This window comes from Mobula hypostoma, chromosome 17 (assembly GCF_963921235.1).
Source record: "Mobula hypostoma chromosome 17, sMobHyp1.1, whole genome shotgun sequence".
In the NCBI taxonomy this organism is placed as follows: Eukaryota; Metazoa; Chordata; class Chondrichthyes; order Myliobatiformes; family Myliobatidae; genus Mobula; species Mobula hypostoma.
The window spans coordinates 9500088-9517503 of record NC_086113.1 but is presented as its reverse complement, the minus strand read 5'-3'; the positions used below and the strand labels follow the sequence as shown (position 1 = coordinate 9517503).

General features: G+C 42.0%; 1 protein-coding gene across 4 annotated transcripts in view; it reads left to right on the top strand.

Moving 5' to 3' along the window:
* Nucleotides 1-17416, top strand: part of creb5b (cAMP responsive element binding protein 5b) — a 371769-nt gene that overhangs the window by 158345 nt on the left and 196008 nt on the right. The window contains exon 1 of one of the 4 annotated variants that reach the window (XM_063069537.1): nucleotides 13261-13330. The exons of the other annotated variants lie outside the window; for them this stretch is intronic. Coding sequence (XP_062925607.1) covers nucleotides 13284-13330 — 47 coding nt within the window. The 5' untranslated portion in view covers nucleotides 13261-13283. Of the gene's footprint in view, nucleotides 1-13260; nucleotides 13331-17416 lie in introns of those variants that run through there. 4 annotated transcript variants of the gene reach the window in all.

The window sequence follows — 17416 nt, the reverse complement described above, 5'->3', positions numbered from 1 at the left end:
CCCCCCACCTTAAATTCCTCCATATACCTGTACCATATATAGAATTTAAAAAAATTTGCATCTTAACCGTCAACAAAGAAGCCACAGTTTTAAATGTAACTTTTGGAAGCAAAGCAATTGTTAATATTCAAAATGTACAATTTGCCTGAAATCATACTGTACAAATTTGTTCTCTAGTTTGATTCAAATTCCTTTAGAACAGTAAATGAAACTCACAAATCCACCTAGGATGAAAGACATTCCTTTCTTCAGCCTAGCTCTTTTGACACACGCTGTAAAAATCTTCAAACTGCACATGTTCAGATGTGATTGGCATTCTACCAAAAATTCTCCTGTCAAAGCCCACGGTTTTTGATATGGGGCCCAGCCTTCAAGAAAACTTGCAATGAAGAAAAACTTCAGGTTTTTAATGGTAAATTTAATCACATTAAGCATTTCTCAATTTGTTTTGAACCCTTTTTTGAACATGATAGGGCTGAGGACGGGATAGTTGGTAAACAAGTCGATGCATTGTGCAGTGAAACTGTGAGGAGGGACCATAGGGCAACATTGCAGTCAGTGGAATGAATTGAGGTGTAAAATCAAAAAGGGTGATGCATACAGGGCTGAAGGAGTTATATTTGAAGATGATCTTGCTGCACGGTTAGAAATTGGCAGGTATGACATTGTGGGCTGTGAACGCCTGCAAGAAAATTAATCTCAGGATAGTATATGATAGCATGTATGTACTTTGATAATAAAGCTATTCTGAACTTTGATTAAGAATCAACTTTGTTCACCATGTATGTCTGCATATACAGTATTAGGAATCGACTGCGATGTGTTGATATAACATGCAGTAAAGAAATAACTTTCAGAAATTATAAAGAACAAAGAATTATATAAAAACAAGTCAAAGGTTAAATTACATATATGAAATAAAATGCACCTAAATACATTAGTACCAGCATGTTAACAGCATTATAAAAAGTAGTTTACTGCTTTTGCAATGAAGTGCAGTGACTATGGGAATAAATAGAGATGGAGGTGGCTAACTAGAATGGTTGATCAGATTAGCTGCCGAGAGGAAGAAACGTATGGCGGCGTGAATTTTTTTTATTTGTTTGCCTTAATAACCCTTAGCACTTTCCAGAAGGGAGTTTAGCTTTTAGAAAAGGCAGTTTGCATGGGTAGTGTCCGCAATGATTTTTCCTGCCCTCTTCTTGGTCCTGAGGAGATACAAGCCATGTAGTGATGGTAGACTGCAGCCAAAACCTTTTCTGCTGACCTGAGTTTGCTGTAGTTTTTGTATATTGTGGGTGGGTGCTGTACCAAACCAGACAGTAATAGCTGATGTGGGTAGGGGGGAGGAGCACCAAAGGGAGGTGATAGTGTGAGAAAGGGAAATGGGAACGGGGTTGGGAGGAGAGGTACCTCCCTCTGGTGCTCCTCCCCCCCTTTTCTTTATTCCATGGCCTTCTGTCCTCTCCTATCGGATTCCCCCTTCTCCAGCCCTTTATCTCTTTCACCAATCAACTTACCAGCTCCTTACTTCACCCCTCCCAGTTTCAGCTATCACCTTGTGGTTCTACCTCCCCTCCCTCCCCCCACTTTTTACACTGACTCTTCATTTTTTTTTCAGGCCCTGATGAAGGGTCTTGGCCTGAAACATCGACTGTACTCTTTTTCCATGGATGCTGCCTGGCCTGCTGAGTTCCTCCAGCATTTTGTGTGTATTCTCCCCACATTCACATTAACTCCCCACACGATTCCAAATTTAACGATACACAAGCGACAGAGGATGAAAGGTGACCTGATAGCGGTGTATAAGATGCTGAGAGGCATTAATCATGTGGATAGTCAGAGGCTTTTTCCCAGGGCTGAAATGGTTGCCACAAGAGGACACAGGTTTAAGGTGCTGGGGAGTAGGTACAGAGGAGATGTCAGGGGTAAGTTTATACGCAGAGAGTGGTGAGTGCGTGGAATGGGCTGCCGGCAATGGTGGTGGAGGCGGATACGACAGGGTCTTTTTTTCTCAACAATATTTTTATTGTTTTTCTTAAATAAAGAAAGCATAGTATAAAGAAGGATTGTGTAGTGCATAACAAATGTATCAAATGTACAATGCACATCTATGAAAGAAATTCACCCATAGTACAATTATGCTTTAGTTGCCTCCCTGCCCCAACCCACCCCTCCCAATCCCCATCTCCAAGCCATCATTACATTAGCAAAAAGGGGTTAAGCAGAGCCTTTGTTCCCACAGAGCTGGATTGGTATAGAGAAGATGTATTTTCCTAATACAAAGACTATTGTATGTTCACAAGTCTGAGTCCGTAGAATTTTACCAGGAAATGTTGGAAGTCAGGGATTTATGTGCAGAGGAAAGGAAGAAAGGATGGACCTTTAGTTTGGCTGGGAGTTCTGAAAATATTCAAGAAAGGGCCCCCACACCTTTTGGAACTTTATGTCCGAGTTGAGAATTGTATTATGGATCTTCTCAAGGTTTAGGTTGGTCATGATGTCCCTGAGCCACTGAGCGTGGGTGGGCAGGGCAGCATCCCTCCACCTGAGCAAGACTGCGCGCCTGGCCAAAACAGAGGCAAAAGTCAGTGTGCGACGTTTGGTCGGACTTAGGTGCGTGAACCCTTTTTTTGGAGGAGCTGAAAAGAGCAATCAAAGGGTTAGGTTCCAAATTGTAATTAAGGATTTGGGATATAGTTTGGAAAACATCTTTCCAATATTTTTCCAAGCTAGGGCATGTGAATAAGGGAAGCTTTGCCCCTTTTGCATTTGTCGCAGCAGGGATTAACATCTGGGTAAATGCGAGATAATTTAGTTTTAGACATATGGGGCGATAAGGTCTTTTGAGACTTTTGGATAGGTACATGGAGCTTAGAAAAATAGAGGGCTATGGGTAAACCTAGTAATTTCTAAGGTAGGGGCATGTTTGGCACAACTTTGTGGGCTGAAGGGCCTGTATTGTGCTGTAGGTTCTCTATGTTTCTAAGAACAACTTGGGATGGTCAATCTCCTACTTGGGAATGTAGGAGAAACCAGAGCAGCAAAGGGGAGTAGACATGGTCACAGAGACAACGTGTGAACTTCGCACAGACAGCGACCGGGGTCAGGGCTGAGTCCAGGGTGTTAGAGCAGCTCTCAGTGCGTGTCACACTGCTGCCCAAACTCTTATAAATGCCGACTTTGAAATAATTTAAGAGCTTGATTTTTAATTATTATTTATAATTAAGTGACAGAGTCCTTGGAAATGGGTAGTCAATGATCTTGGTGGCATGAGACTTTCTCTACCATACAAGAGGAGGAGAGGGAAGGTGCAGAACTGACATGGTGCACCGTTATCACAAAACTACATGCATCCAGAATCAGAACTAGGTTTATATCACAAGATCACAAGACAAAGGAGCAGAAGTAGGCCATTCGGCCCATCGAGTCTGCTCTGCAGCTCCCCCATGAGCTAAACTATATAGGGTTCCTCAGACTTTTACACGGTGCTGTATTTGTCAATGTGGGCAGGAGAGCAAGTTTGATGTTAAATCTGATGGGAGCAAAGGATGGTGGGAATTGAGGGGGCAAAGTGCCATGGACGGGGTGTGGGACGGGTGGCAGAGGAGGAGTGCCAGGGGTGGGGTCTGGCATGGGTGTAGACACACCAAGCCCTGAGAAAGTAGGCAAGTTCATTTGATTCCAAACAATTGGCTTATTAATCATCGCAGGACATCTTCCTGGTGTTCCCTGCACCCTGCTCTCTTCCTTCACTTTTTCCCAACCATGATTCCCCTCTCTCTGCCCTCCTTGTCATTCTCAGTCCACAATAGAGACCCGTATCAAAATCACATTTATCATCACTCGTGTATGTCTTGAAATTTGTTTTTCTTCTGTCATCAGTACAGTGAAAAACATAAAATTATGACAGTAGTGTGCAAAAGTTTTAGGCGCATACATATATATGTAAAATATTTAATATAGTAAGTAGTGTAAAAGACAGCAAGGATAGTGAGGCAGTGTTCATGGGTTGGTTCGTTGTTCATTCAGAAATCTGATAGCGGAGGGGAAGAAGCTGTTCCTAAAACATTGAGTGTTGGTCTTCAAGCTCCTGTATCCCCTCGCTGATGATAGCAATGTGAAGAGAGCCTGTTCTGGGTGGTGGGGGCCCTTAATGATGGATGTCGTCCTACTTGTGGTGGCGTTGCACCATGTCAGTACTTCACCTCCCCAAAGGCCACGGGTAGAAAACAACAATTAGACTGTGGCAGTTTGATGCAGGTAGTCTCCATCCTAAACGTGACACTTGAGTTTACTGTGAAAGAAGTTGAGACTAGCATGAAGCCATGGGAATTGAAGAGTTTGTGGCTCCTGAGCTCCATTGTGAACAGAAGGAGATTGACCAAAATGTTTAAACTGGTTGATCTTGCAGGGTTTAACAACATGATGCGTGGGAAAGAAAGAAGTAAAGACAAGCAGTCGGACTGAAATTGGCCCAGATTTTTAGTCTATAATGGTGTTTCTGTTCTTGTCACTCTATGTATGTTCCTTTTTTTTTTAAAGCCAAAATGCTATTGACCTTTGTTATGGAATTATTTACTTTAGTATAGACTTTAAAGGAGTTATCTGTTTGTATTTTGAGAACTCAATGTTCCTTCATACCTTTCAGCATTTCATTCTGGACTGCATAAACTGAGTACTTGTTTTTCTAGACATTTCTTTAGTGACCTTGGATCTGAGCTCTGGAATTTCCTCCTGAAATGTTCCTACCTCTTCATCTTTCTCTCCCTCTCAGAGTTGCTCCGCAAACCCTACTCTTTGGCCAACCTGTCCAAAAGTTCCATTTTCTTTTGGCTTGGCAGATCACTGGCCATGTTCCTATAAGAGGGTTGGCTTCATTAAAGGCATTACATTAGCATTAATTATTGCTTTCCTTCATATGTCCCTTCATTTTTATTTTACCCATTCAATTAAAGCCATAGACTTTGCTAACTAGTCAGTAATCTGAGACCTTTGAAAGTTATAGTGTTGTCTGGAAACCCTATTTCAGTTTACTATATTGATAACTACAGTACTATAGTAATTTTATATATTGCTCTGTCCTGTTGCCGCAAATAAAAACATATTTCATGATATTCTGCGTGAGTGATGATGAACCTGATTCTGATATGAGTCTCTATTGTGGACTGAGAACGGGAAGGGGGCAGCAAGAGGTGAATCATGGCTGGGAAAAGGGGAAGGGTGAAAGAGGGAGTGGGAAGCAGCAGAGAGACATTCTGTAATGATCAATAAACCAATTGTTTGGAATCAAATGACCTTGCCTGGTGTTTCAGGGCTGGGTGTGTCTGCATCTGTGCCGCCCATCGCCCCAGCACTCCTCTTCTGCCACCTGTCCCACACCCCTCCTGCTGCGCTCCACCCTCACCATTCCCAGCCACTCTTTGTCCCTGCCAGATTTACAAACTCTCTCTCGGCTCCACATTGACAAATACAGTGTTGTGAAAAAGTCTTAGGCATCCTAGCTATGTATATATGTGCATAAGACTTTTGTACAGTACTGTATGTCAACCCCAAAATCAGCTGTATACCTTGACGTGATTGTCCTTGACCTTCATGATGCAGTTTTGCATTATACATTTCATGCTGTTAAAGTAGAAACTTTGGCTGACAGGGATGAGAGCTGCTGGGTACTTGGGAAAGCTGGTCCAAGGAGCTTGATAGCTTTAGCAAGAGGAGTACAGAGATTTACCAGGATGATGTCTGGATTAGAGAACATGTCTTTTCAACATAGGTTGAGTGAGTTAGGGCTTTTCTCTTTGGAGTGAAGGATGATGAGAGGTTACTTGATAGAGGTATACAAGATGATAAGATGAGCTCAATGGACAGCCAGAGACTTCTTCCCCAGGACAGAAGAGGCTAATATGAGGTGGCCTAATTTTAAGGTAATTGGAGGAAAGTAAAGAGGGGAATTTTACGCAGAGTGGGGAGTGCATGGAATGCACTACTGGGGGTGTTGGTAGAGGGAGATACGTTAGGGACATTTGAGGGTTTTTTCGACAGGCACATAGAAAAATCGAGGGCTATAGCGAGGGACGTTTAGATTTTAGAGTAGAATTAGATCTTGGAGTAGGTTGAAGGGTTGATACAACATTGTGCACCAAAGGGGCCTGAACTATGCAGTACCGTTCAATGTTCTATGTTAGAGAGAAAGAGAAAAGGAAGTTGAGAATTTGAGTATATTTCTGAGGGACTTGAGATTATGGGAACCCTGGGAATATCAGTGAAGGGAGGCCGGAAGAAGCTGGGATTGAGGGAGAAGTTATTGAAACAAAGGAATTATCCAATACACAAATTCCAAGGCTTGAGGTTCCTATATAATGATGTTTACCAAGGAATAGGAGGCTTTGAAGAGATGATTTACTCAAAAAGTAGGTGCAAGAAGAGGTCAAAGAACACTAGGTATAAAAATGAACTGGTGATATGGAGTGTGCAGATTGGTGCATACAGGAAGCTGTTGTGGCCAGCTGCTAATAGATTTATCCGCTGGCAAAAGATTTTTTTTATGATCAATGGTATGATTTTCCTTTTTTACATTTCAAGGATGAGATGTAAAGAGTAAAAATTACAAAGCTGGACTGTTGTCCTATTGCTTCCTGAGATGGTTAGAGAGAGAATTGCAATTACTACATTTTAAACACTCTGCCAGTTGAAAATTTCCTAAGGTTATGTCATTTTGGAACAACAAATGCATTTTAAAATATATTTATTTTATATTTTAAATGAGGCAGCACGATAGGTACACTGTTAATATAATGCTATCACAGTGCCGGTGTGTGTAAGGAGTTTGTATGTTCTCTCCATGACTGTGTGAGTTTCCTCAGGGTGCTCTGGTTTCCACCCACTTTCCAAAGATGTACCGGTTAGTAGCTTAGTTGGTGATGTAGGTGTAATTGGACCATGTAGGTTCATTGGGCCAGAAGGGATTTTTATTGTACCGTATCTCTAAATAAAAAAATATATATCCACTCTGATTTGACAGGCACTTGTAAAATCAAACACAGACCTAACTGGGATAACGTGATAAAGTGTAGATGGCAAAACCAAAATGTTAGAATGGACCTGATGACTCAAAGAGCCTCTTTGTGTGACTTAACTACTCAATGACTTTATTTCTGAACAAATATTAGAATTACATTAAAATTCATTGGATATTAGAGACTAAAGTTACTGTTACTAGCAGAAAAAGGTCAATCATAAAACATATCTCTACAACTTCAACTGAGACTGCAACAAAATTGTTTTGACCATTTGCAAGTGGAGGGTGTCATTGGCCAGGAAAACATCATCAGCTGCTCCCTATAAGGTGTTGATGAGCCACCTTGAACTGCTAGAGGTATTCTCAGTGTTCTTGGGTCAGGAGTTCTAGGATTTACAAACATCGTGTGACAATGAGGGATTAATGATGGATCGTTGAGTTGAGGTATGTTGTAACTTTGAGGAGATGCTGTAAATGTTGTGTACAGGAGGTGCATTCAGAGCAGTCCTGGTGAGTTGTCATCGAGTGGTCAGCAGTGGAAAATGAGAGCAGCTTCAAGTTCCAGGGTGTCAATATCTCAGAGAATCTATCCTGGGCACAACATATTGATGCAATCATGAAGAATCATGTCCGTAATTATACCATCAGGCATTTGAGGGTATTTGATGTGTCAAAAGACTCTAGAGAATTTCTACAGTTGTACTGTGGAGAGCATTCTGACTAGTTGCATCATTGCCTGGTATGGAGGTTCCAATACACAGGATCGGGAAAAGCTACAGAGGCTTGTAGACTCAGCCAGATCCATCATAGCTTCCAAACCATTGAAGACATCTTCAAAGGGTAGTGCCTGAAGAAGGCATCATTAACAACCCTGACAATCCAGGACATGCCCTCTTCCCATTGCTACCCTCAAGAAGGAGATACAGGAGCCCGAAGACACACACTCAACATTTTAGGAACAGCTTCTTCCTCTCTGCCATCAGATTTTTGAACAGCCCATGAACACTGCTTCACTATTTTTGCTCTCTGTTTGCATTATAGGGTTTATGCATTATTGTAAATTAAAAATTAATCTTTTATGTATTGCTGCCACTAAACAACAAATAGCCAGAAATATATCAGTGATAATAAACCTGCTTCTGAGTAACTGCAGTGCATTCTGTTAAAGATATCAGTTGAAGCCAATGCACATTTGAAATGGTGTGAATATTTTAGGTTGATGCACTGGTTTGTCATTAATGTCATTCTTTTCGAGAACTTTTGGAGATGTTTCATTCAGGCTAGCAGAGAGAATGAAGTTTGCAAGGTTGGTTCTGCAGGGTGAATTTGCGGCTGGTGGTTCTGATGCTCTGTTTGATGTTGGGTGGGAGTCCTTACTGCACCAACACATGAGAGTTTGCATACAGAAGGGTGATTAGCTGGGTCGCTTCAATGACATTTAGCACTACATCGTGCAGCATCATTTCAAGTGTCCTAATAACTCAAGAACAATTGGTCGGTGACCAGTGGTGTGCCTCAGGGATCTGTTCTGGGACCCTTATTCTTCGTGATTTTTATAAATGACCTGGAGGACGAAGTGGAAGGACATTGATAGGATGCAAAACTGGGCTGAGAAATGGCATATGGAGTTCAACCCAGGTAAGTGTGAAGTGGTTCATTTTGGTAGGTCAAATATGGTGGCAGAGTGTAGTATTAATGGTAAAACTCTTGGCAGTGTAGAGGATCAGAGGGATCTTGGGGTCCAAGTCCATAGGATGCTCAAAGCAGCTGCGCAGGTTGACTCTGTGGTTAAGAAGGCATATGGGGTATTGGCCTTCATCAATCGTGGAATTGAATTTAGGAGCCGAGAGGTAATGTTGCAGCTATATAGGACCCTGGTCAGACCCCTCTTGCAGTACTGTGCTCAGTTCTGGTCGCCTCACTACAGGAAGGATGTGGAAACCATAGAAAGGGTTTAGAGGAGACTTACAATGAGGTTGCCTGGATTGGGGAGCATGCCTTATGAGAATAGGTCGCGTGAACTCCGCCTATTCTCCTTGGAGCGACAGAGGATGAGAGGTGACCTGACAGAGGTGTATAAGATAAAGAGAGGCATTGATTGTGTGGATAGTCAGAGGCTTTTTCCCAGGGCTGAAATGGTTGCCACAAGAGGACACAAGTTTAAGGTGCTGGGGAGCAGGTATAGAGGAGATGTCAGGGGTGAGTTTTTTTTACGCAGAGAGTGGTGAGTGCGTGGAATGGGCTGCTGGCAACGGTGGTGGAGGGCTATGGGTAACCCTAGTAATTTAAAAGGTAGGGACATATTCAGCACAACTTTGTGGGCCGAAGGGCCTGTATTGTGCTATAGATTTTCTATGTTTCTAACAATTGTTCATTTTGTGCTGTGTGGTATGATGTGGGCGATCGTGGTCTTTCCATGACCATGATTGTTCTTGGCAAATTTTTCTGCAGAAATGTTTTGCCAATGCCTTCTTCTGAGCAGTGTCTTTACAAGATGGGTGACCCCAGTCATTGTCAATACTCTTCAGAGATTGTCTGCCTGGTGTCAGTGGTAGCATAACCAGGACTTGTGACATGCACTGGCTCCTCATATGACCATCCACCACCTCTCCCATGGCTTCACGTGACGCTGACCAGGTGCTACACCTTGCCCAAGGGTGACCTACAGGCTAGCGGAGGGAAGGAGCACCTTACACCTCCTTTAGTAGAGACAGGTCTCCACCCCATCACCCAATCAAGAACAGTAGACACATGATATACTGCTACTTCTGAAAAGCTGTGGAAAATGCTGGAGCTACTTAGGTGACATCTGTGGCAAGAAACCAAATTAATATTTGAGGTGCATGATTGTTCAAAAGGTTGTTGATGTGGGGAGAAGAGAAAAGAAGGGAAGGTGGCTGATGATATGAAAAGCAAGAAAGATTAAAGGACAATAATCCCTGCTGAAAGAGGAACAAGTGAAGAACCAAAAGGTCAAAGAAGTAAATGGAAGAAGCCAAATTATTACCAGAAATTACCATAGGAAGCAAATGTAAATGCTTGAATTTTGAAATAAAATTGCTAGAATGCTGGTTATTTGAAATTATTGAATCCAATATTGATTTAAATAGGCCATAGGACTGAAGGACAGCTTCTATCCCACTGTCTCAAGAACAGGTTCTATCTTACTGTAATCAGGCTCCTGAATGGACCTCTTGTACGCTAAAATCAAATCTTGGCCTCTCAATCTACCTCATTAAGATCCTGCGTTTTAGTGTCTACCCGCATTGCACCCTTTTGGTAGCTTTTACACTTTAGATTGCATTGTAATTGTTTTACCTTATTCTGGTTCAGTGAACTATCTAACGTTTGATCTGTATGAACAGTATACAAGACAAGCTTTTCACTGCATCTCGGTGGAAGTGACAATAATAAGACAATATCAATAATGTCTGCAGATAGACATAAGGCGGTAATCTTTGAGATTATTATGGTGGGGGGGGGTGCAGAATCTAGCACAGCAGTTACTGCTGCTGCCTCGCAGATCCCGAGTCCCCGGTCCGATCCTACCCTCGGGCACTATGTGACTGTGGCTTTCTTCCCAAAACCCAGGACTATGATGGTTGGTTGGCTGGCCGCTGTAATTACTCCTTCATGTAAGGTGATGGCAAATGGAAACAAAGAAGTGTTGGTGGGCAGAGTAAGTTGCAGGGGTACTTACCTTAAGGGGATGTGGAGGGGATGTTTCCTTTGGTAAGGGAGTCTAAGACCGGAGGACCCAGCCTCAGAATAGAAGGACGTCCATTTCGAATGGAGATAATGAGCAATTTCTTCAGCCAGAGAGTGGTGAATCTGTGGAATTCTTTGCTACAGGCAGCTGTGGAGGCTAAGTCATTAGGTACACCTAAAGCAGAGGTTGATAGATTCTTGATTGGTCAGGGCATGAAAGGATACGGGGAGGAGGCAGGAGATTGGGAAATGGATCAGCCATGATGAAATGGTGGAGCAGACTCAATGGGCCAAATAGTCTAATTCTGCTCTTATATCTTGTGGTCTTATGGGTACTAAGGAGAGTGAAGTAGGAATAATGGGAGCCAAAGATTACCTTTCTTTGTCCCATGTACATTGAAACATACAGTGAAATGTGTTTGCGTCAGTAACCAACACTTTTGGAGGATGTGCTGGGTGCAGCCCACAAGTGTCACCATGCCTTCGGTGTCAACACAGTATGTGATCAGCTTACTAGCCCTAACCCGTATATCTTCAGAAAGTGGTAGGAAACCAATGTGGTCATGGGGAGAAAGTAGAGTGGTTGGTTTCAAACCCAGTTATCGCTGCCACTGTGAAGTGATTGTGCTAACCGTTATGCTACCATTCTACCCCTATGTTGCATAGAAACCAGCTTGGATGATGGGCCAATTGGCCTCCCTTGGTCATTATAAAATTACGAGATCAGAACAGTGTTTGAGAAGAGACTGGGTATTCAGAATGCTGGTAGGTCAGACAGGTGGCTGGAAGATCGGGGCCGTATCTAAAGTCTGAATGGAGGAGTGGCTGAAACCCCCAGTGAGGATGGTGGCAAAGTCAGCAGCAAACACAGAATAGCCGACTGGAAGATGTGCCAGCTAAAAACTACTTCACCCGGAAAGAGGGCTTGTAGTCTGAGAGAGGGGGAAGGGAAGAGTTAAGCTCGTATCTCCTCCAATTCCACAGTTCCAACTAATGGGCTGCTGGATTGTCTGCAGTGATGACTGGCTTCAAGGCTGTCGATTCACTTTGATGAACTTTCAGTTGTTAGCTTGCTTTTGTTATTTGCAAGATTTGTTTTCTTTTCCTTGCTCATTGGGTGTTCGACAGTCTCTTTTTAATGGGTTCTATTGGGTTTCATTATTTTGTGGCTGTCCGTAAGGAGACAAATCTCCAGGTTGTATTAAGTATACATACTTTTTATAATAAATGTACTTTGAATTTCAATTATTGTATTACTAATTTAATTTGATTATACACTGACATTTTATTAGATATCTCCTGTACCTAATAAAGTGGCCATGTTCATGGTCTTCTGCTGCTGTAGCCCATCCACTTCAGGGTTCAAAGTGTTGTGCATTCAGAGATGCTCTTCTGCACACCACTGTTGTTGTGTAAAGTGTGGTTATCTGAGTTACTGTCATCTTCCTGTCAGCTTGAATCAGTTTGGTTATTTTCTGACCTCAATCATTAATGAGACCGTTTCAAACAAAGACCTACTGTTCACTGGATGTTTTTTTGTTTGTTTTTTTTGCACCATTCTCTGTAAACTCCAGAGTCAGTTGTGCAAGAAAATCCAGGTGATCAGCTGTTTCTGAGATGCTCATTGCCTGGCAACAACAATCATTCCACAGTGAGAGTCACTTGGATCACATTGTTTCCCCATCTGATGTTGGGTCTGAACAACAACTGAGCCTCTTGACCATGTCTGCATGCTTTCATGCATTGAGTTGCTGCCACATGTTTGGCCGACTAGATTTTTGCATTAACGAGCAGGTTTATAGGTGTACCTAATAAAGTGGCCACTGAGTGTATTTCAATGATGATAATAATTCTGATTCAGCATTTTAAAAAGTTTTGTGTTCAGTGGTGAGTTTATGCCAGCAAAGCTGTATATTTTAAAAAACCAAGTGCTTGGTCATTATCGATAGTGTTACACTGATTTTGAGATTTCGTTTCGCTTAACGTATACAGGCAAGTTTTTTTTCTGTTTGCTTTTCAACAACCTGACAATGAGCTGAAAATCAGAAAATATTTTCATTCATAACAGGAAGCTTGAGTTCAGCTTTGACAGTCCGCTCGCGGATAAATAGAATGGAGTTGCTTATCCCGGAGCTGAATGTCAAAGTTTATCGTGATTTACTTGATCTGACTTTCCTTGGAGTGAAGCAGGAGTTCAACTCACTCTCGCTTGATTCTGATTAACGCCAGTAAATCACTTGCACTGCTCAAGTGTTCCTTCTGAACTTTAAACAGCTGCTGCTTCTTTGAGGCGGCTCTGTTGCTGTGTCTGTTTATCCCGTTTCCAATGGTAATAGCACCACCAAGTCTCTGTATGTTTGGAACTTGGCCGAGGGTTGTTTTGGTTACATTGAGTTTACTTCGGGCTCGCCAGATATAGTGGTGACTTCATAGTGCTGAGCCGGGGAGAGTGGCCAGTGCATTACATCATTGCCTGGAAGAGAGTCAGATGGGAAGGATATGACTCACCCGGGCTAGTTAAGCCTTGGCTCCTATCCTTCATGTACACAGTACTCTCATGCTCTATACACCAGCAGGGAATACAAGCACAGTGATGTCCATGAGGTTTGTTATCAGTTTTCAACTTTCCTTTACTAGTCATTGAGCAGTTTTTTTTAGTCTCCGCAAAAATTGTCTTTTGGATCGTTTCATGTGGTATCGTAACTTTGCCATGGTAACCCCAACATATGGAGTTAATTGCTTTAGTTTTTCGTCTCATTCCTCTGCTTGTTCAGTATCAGTTTGCCTGCGGATTGACGGAGTAAAGGTCCAGTGAGCAAGCCTAGACATGATGATGTAATGTGCAATCTCCTAGTTAGATCAGTAATCCGAGAGTAAAGGGCAGTGTTGCAAAGTATTCACCTGGTCCCTATGGGATTAGTCTGACACTTGTCTGCGGCCAACAGCTGACTGCGACTTGTGACTTATGACTTGTGATGCTTCGTAGATCTTTGCAGCTCTTTAGCCATGCAGTGTTAATGCATTTATCGAGGAGTTTGGCAGACGCATTTGTAACGAAAGAGCTTACAACTGCAATGTGTTTTAAAAAATAAGTAAACTGAATGAAAACTGAACTCTTATACAGAACATTGTATCAATTCAAGTATTATTTTAATTCACTGAGAGCACGTGTGAGATTAAACTGGTAAAAATATGAGCAAAAAATTTTCCTGAGGCATAACTGCCTAAACAATGATAATTATGTAGTGGACTATTCTGATTTCAATTCAGTATTACCAAAAACAAATGCAGTGCAAATTGTACAAAACACACAAGTGGCTGGCAACTATTCTACAGTAATTATATTAGAAAATTGTAAAGATAAAGGTCTGAATCACTTAAAGCCAGGGGTCCCCAACCTTTTTTATGCCATGGACCCTTCTCACTAACTGAGGGTCTGGGAACCCCTGACTTAACCTATAATATGTTCAATTGGTTTTGAAAAAAATGAAGCTCTTCAATCTCATTTAGATTTGAGGAACAATCTTATTTTTACTCTTTAAGTTTTCTGGTAACCTTTAGTTTTTGTTCTTTTAGGTTTTGGTCTAGAGATCATTCATAGCTTTGTCAGAAAGCATTGAAAGTACAATATGCTACAATGCGAACCTGGCTTCATTTATCTTGGAAAGAGGGCTAAGGACGTTGCTGGGGCTTGAGGACCTGAGTTATAGGGAAAGGTTGAATCGGTTCAGACTTTATTCCCTAGAATGTAGAAGATGTTGGCGGGGGGGTGGGGGTTAGATTTGATAGAAATCAATCAGGCTTTTTCCACTGAGGTTGGGTGAGGCTACAACTACAGGTCATGGATTGAAGGTGAAAGGTGAAATGTTTAAGGGGAACATGAGGGGAAACTTCTTCACTCAGAAGGTGGTGAGAGTGTTGAATGAGCTGCCAATCCAAGTGATCGTTGTGGGTTTGATTTCAACATTTAGGAGAAATTTGGGTAGGTACATGAATGGGAGGGGTCTGGAGAGTTATGTTCCAGGTGCAGGTCGATGGAAATAGACAGTTTAAATGGTTTTGGCATGGATTAGATAGGCTGAAGGGCCTGTTCTGTGCTGTATGTGCTCCATGTTTCTATGACTATGGTCTGTATGCTATTGTCATTGTGCCGACGATCTTGTTATTATTGTTTTGCATCAGTATGATGCTCTGCCATTATGTTAGGGTGCGTTCCAAGTGGCTGGAGCTACACCACGATTCACAAATAATTATTTCACAACATTTGAAAGTCCTTTCATTTCTGTTTATAATGTCCTCAGTCACTCAGTCAAGGAAAATTACAGCACAAAAAAAAAATTGCAATGACATTGAAGGATAGAAAGGCACCTGTCTGGATGGTAAACACAAGAGATTCTGCAGATGCAAGAAATCCAGATTAATGCACACAAAATGCTGGAGGCAATCAACAGATCAGGCAGTATCCATGGAGAGGAATAAAGTGACGATGTTCTGGGCCAAGATCTTTCATCAGGTATCAAAATTTCGGCCTGAAGCGTTGGCTCGTTATTCCTCTCTATAGATGCTGCATGATTTGCCAAGTTCCTGCAGCATTTTGTATCTGTCAATTAGACTCCTGAGTTATTGTCCATGTGTGTTACTTAGTTCATTTAGACAAGGGATTCCCAACCTTTTTTTTTAAAATGCCATGGATCCTTACCATTAACCAGGTTGGCAATCTGTGATTTAGACAGTTCGGAAGTGTGTTTCTTAAAGTGAAAGTAGAGGCTGCTGGTATGGCGATACCACTTCAGAAGAGGTACAGTATATCTTGCAGTACTGTGAGCTGCCGGCACAACATTGCCGTATCTTGTCAGTGCTGTCCTGGTAACCACATATTGTATTTTCCTGTGAATGCCTGCAAGAAAATGAATCTCAAGGTCGTATATGTTGACATATATGTACTTTGATGATAAACTTACTTTGATCGTTGTAGTTTTTTCCATTTGTATTTTATCCCTTGGTAAAGAGGCAAGTGGTGTGCATCTATTGCTATACGTCTGTTAACGGCAGGTCAAAGTAAAGGGGAATATTTCTCCAGCCCCCACCCATTTACTTTTGCTTCTTGTGCAGAAATGCATGGCCTCCAGATGCAATGCCCCATTCTGATAAAGTGTTGGTAATTGGGGAATTTGCCATGTAACATAATCCTGCGAGGGTGAAGTACTTGTCCACGATACTGCTCAGAAATCGGTTCCAGTAACTCAGTGCATCAGTATCCAAGGTAGCTATGGTTGAGACCTTAGTGGCTTCTATCACCTCTGCCCTTTGTAATTCTTTCCTAGATGCCAGGGTGACATTTGGGCTGGTTTAACAAATGAAAAAAAATGTGCTTCTGATTATAGCCAGCTATATCTCATCATCATCATCATCATCAGGTGCCATGCCCAGTTTGAGTTTTGACTGCCATGGCCCACACACTTCTGTTTCAGGTCAAGTGGATCAATTCATTGATATTCATCAGCTATATCTAACAGTTCTTAATAGTGAGTAAACTCAAAGAATTAAAAGGAATCCCTCAAAAATAGTGATCTTATTCACTTCTTGTCACTTTTTCCTTCACTTCCTTCTGGTGCCCCTCCTCCTTCCCTTCCTCCCGTGGTGCACTCTCCTCTCCTATCAAATTTCTTCTTCTTCAGCCCTTTACCTTTTCCACTTATCAGCTCCCAGTATCTGACTTCATCCTCCTGCTCCACGCACCTACCTTCCCTCTCACTTGGTTTCACCTATCACGTACCAGATTTTAATCCTCCCCCACTTCTTATTCTGGCATCTTCCCCTTTCCGTTCCACTCCTGGTGAAGGGTCTTGGCCAGAAACATGGACTGTTTATTTCTCTCCATCGAAGCCACCTGTCCTCCTGATTTGCTCCAGCATTTTGTGTGTGTTAATCAATATGTGCTACCTTTTGGATGACAGTAATCAGCTTTTAAAAAGAAAGAAATAAGAGTTTGCTGATGTTGCAATTGGCCAGACTAGATGATTGGTCAGTATAATTTCAGAGAATATAAGCACTAGAGGCAAAGGAATCTTGACGGTCTAAGAATGGCTTTTTAACTCTGGATAAATGTTTGTAATTAAGATAATAAGATATAGGAGCAGAATTAGGCCATTTTATCATGGATGATTTATTTTTGCTCTCAACCCCATTCTCCCGCCTTCTCCCCGTAACCTTTGACGTCCTTCAAATCAAGAATCTATCAAGCTCTGCTTTAAATACACTCAATGACTTGGCTTCCAAGGCCGCCCATGGCAATGACTTCCACAGATTCACTGCCCTCTGGTTAAAGAAATACCTCCCTGTCTCTGTTCTAAAAGAAAATCCTTGTACTCAGAGTCTATGCCCTCTGGTCCTAGACTTGACCATTATAGGATACATCCTTTCTGTGTCCGCTCTATCTAGACCTTCCAATATTCAATGTTTCAATGAGATCTCCCTCATTCTTCTAATCTTAATGAGTAAAGACCCACGGCCATTAAACACTCCTCATATTTTAACTCTATCATTTCCAGGATCATTCTTATGAACCTCCTCCAGAATCTTTTCAATGCCATCACATACTCCGAGTGCGGTCTGACTAACTCTTTATGAAGCCTCAGTAGAAGCCTCATTATAAATGCCACTGTCATTTATAGTTGGTCCAAAATTAGC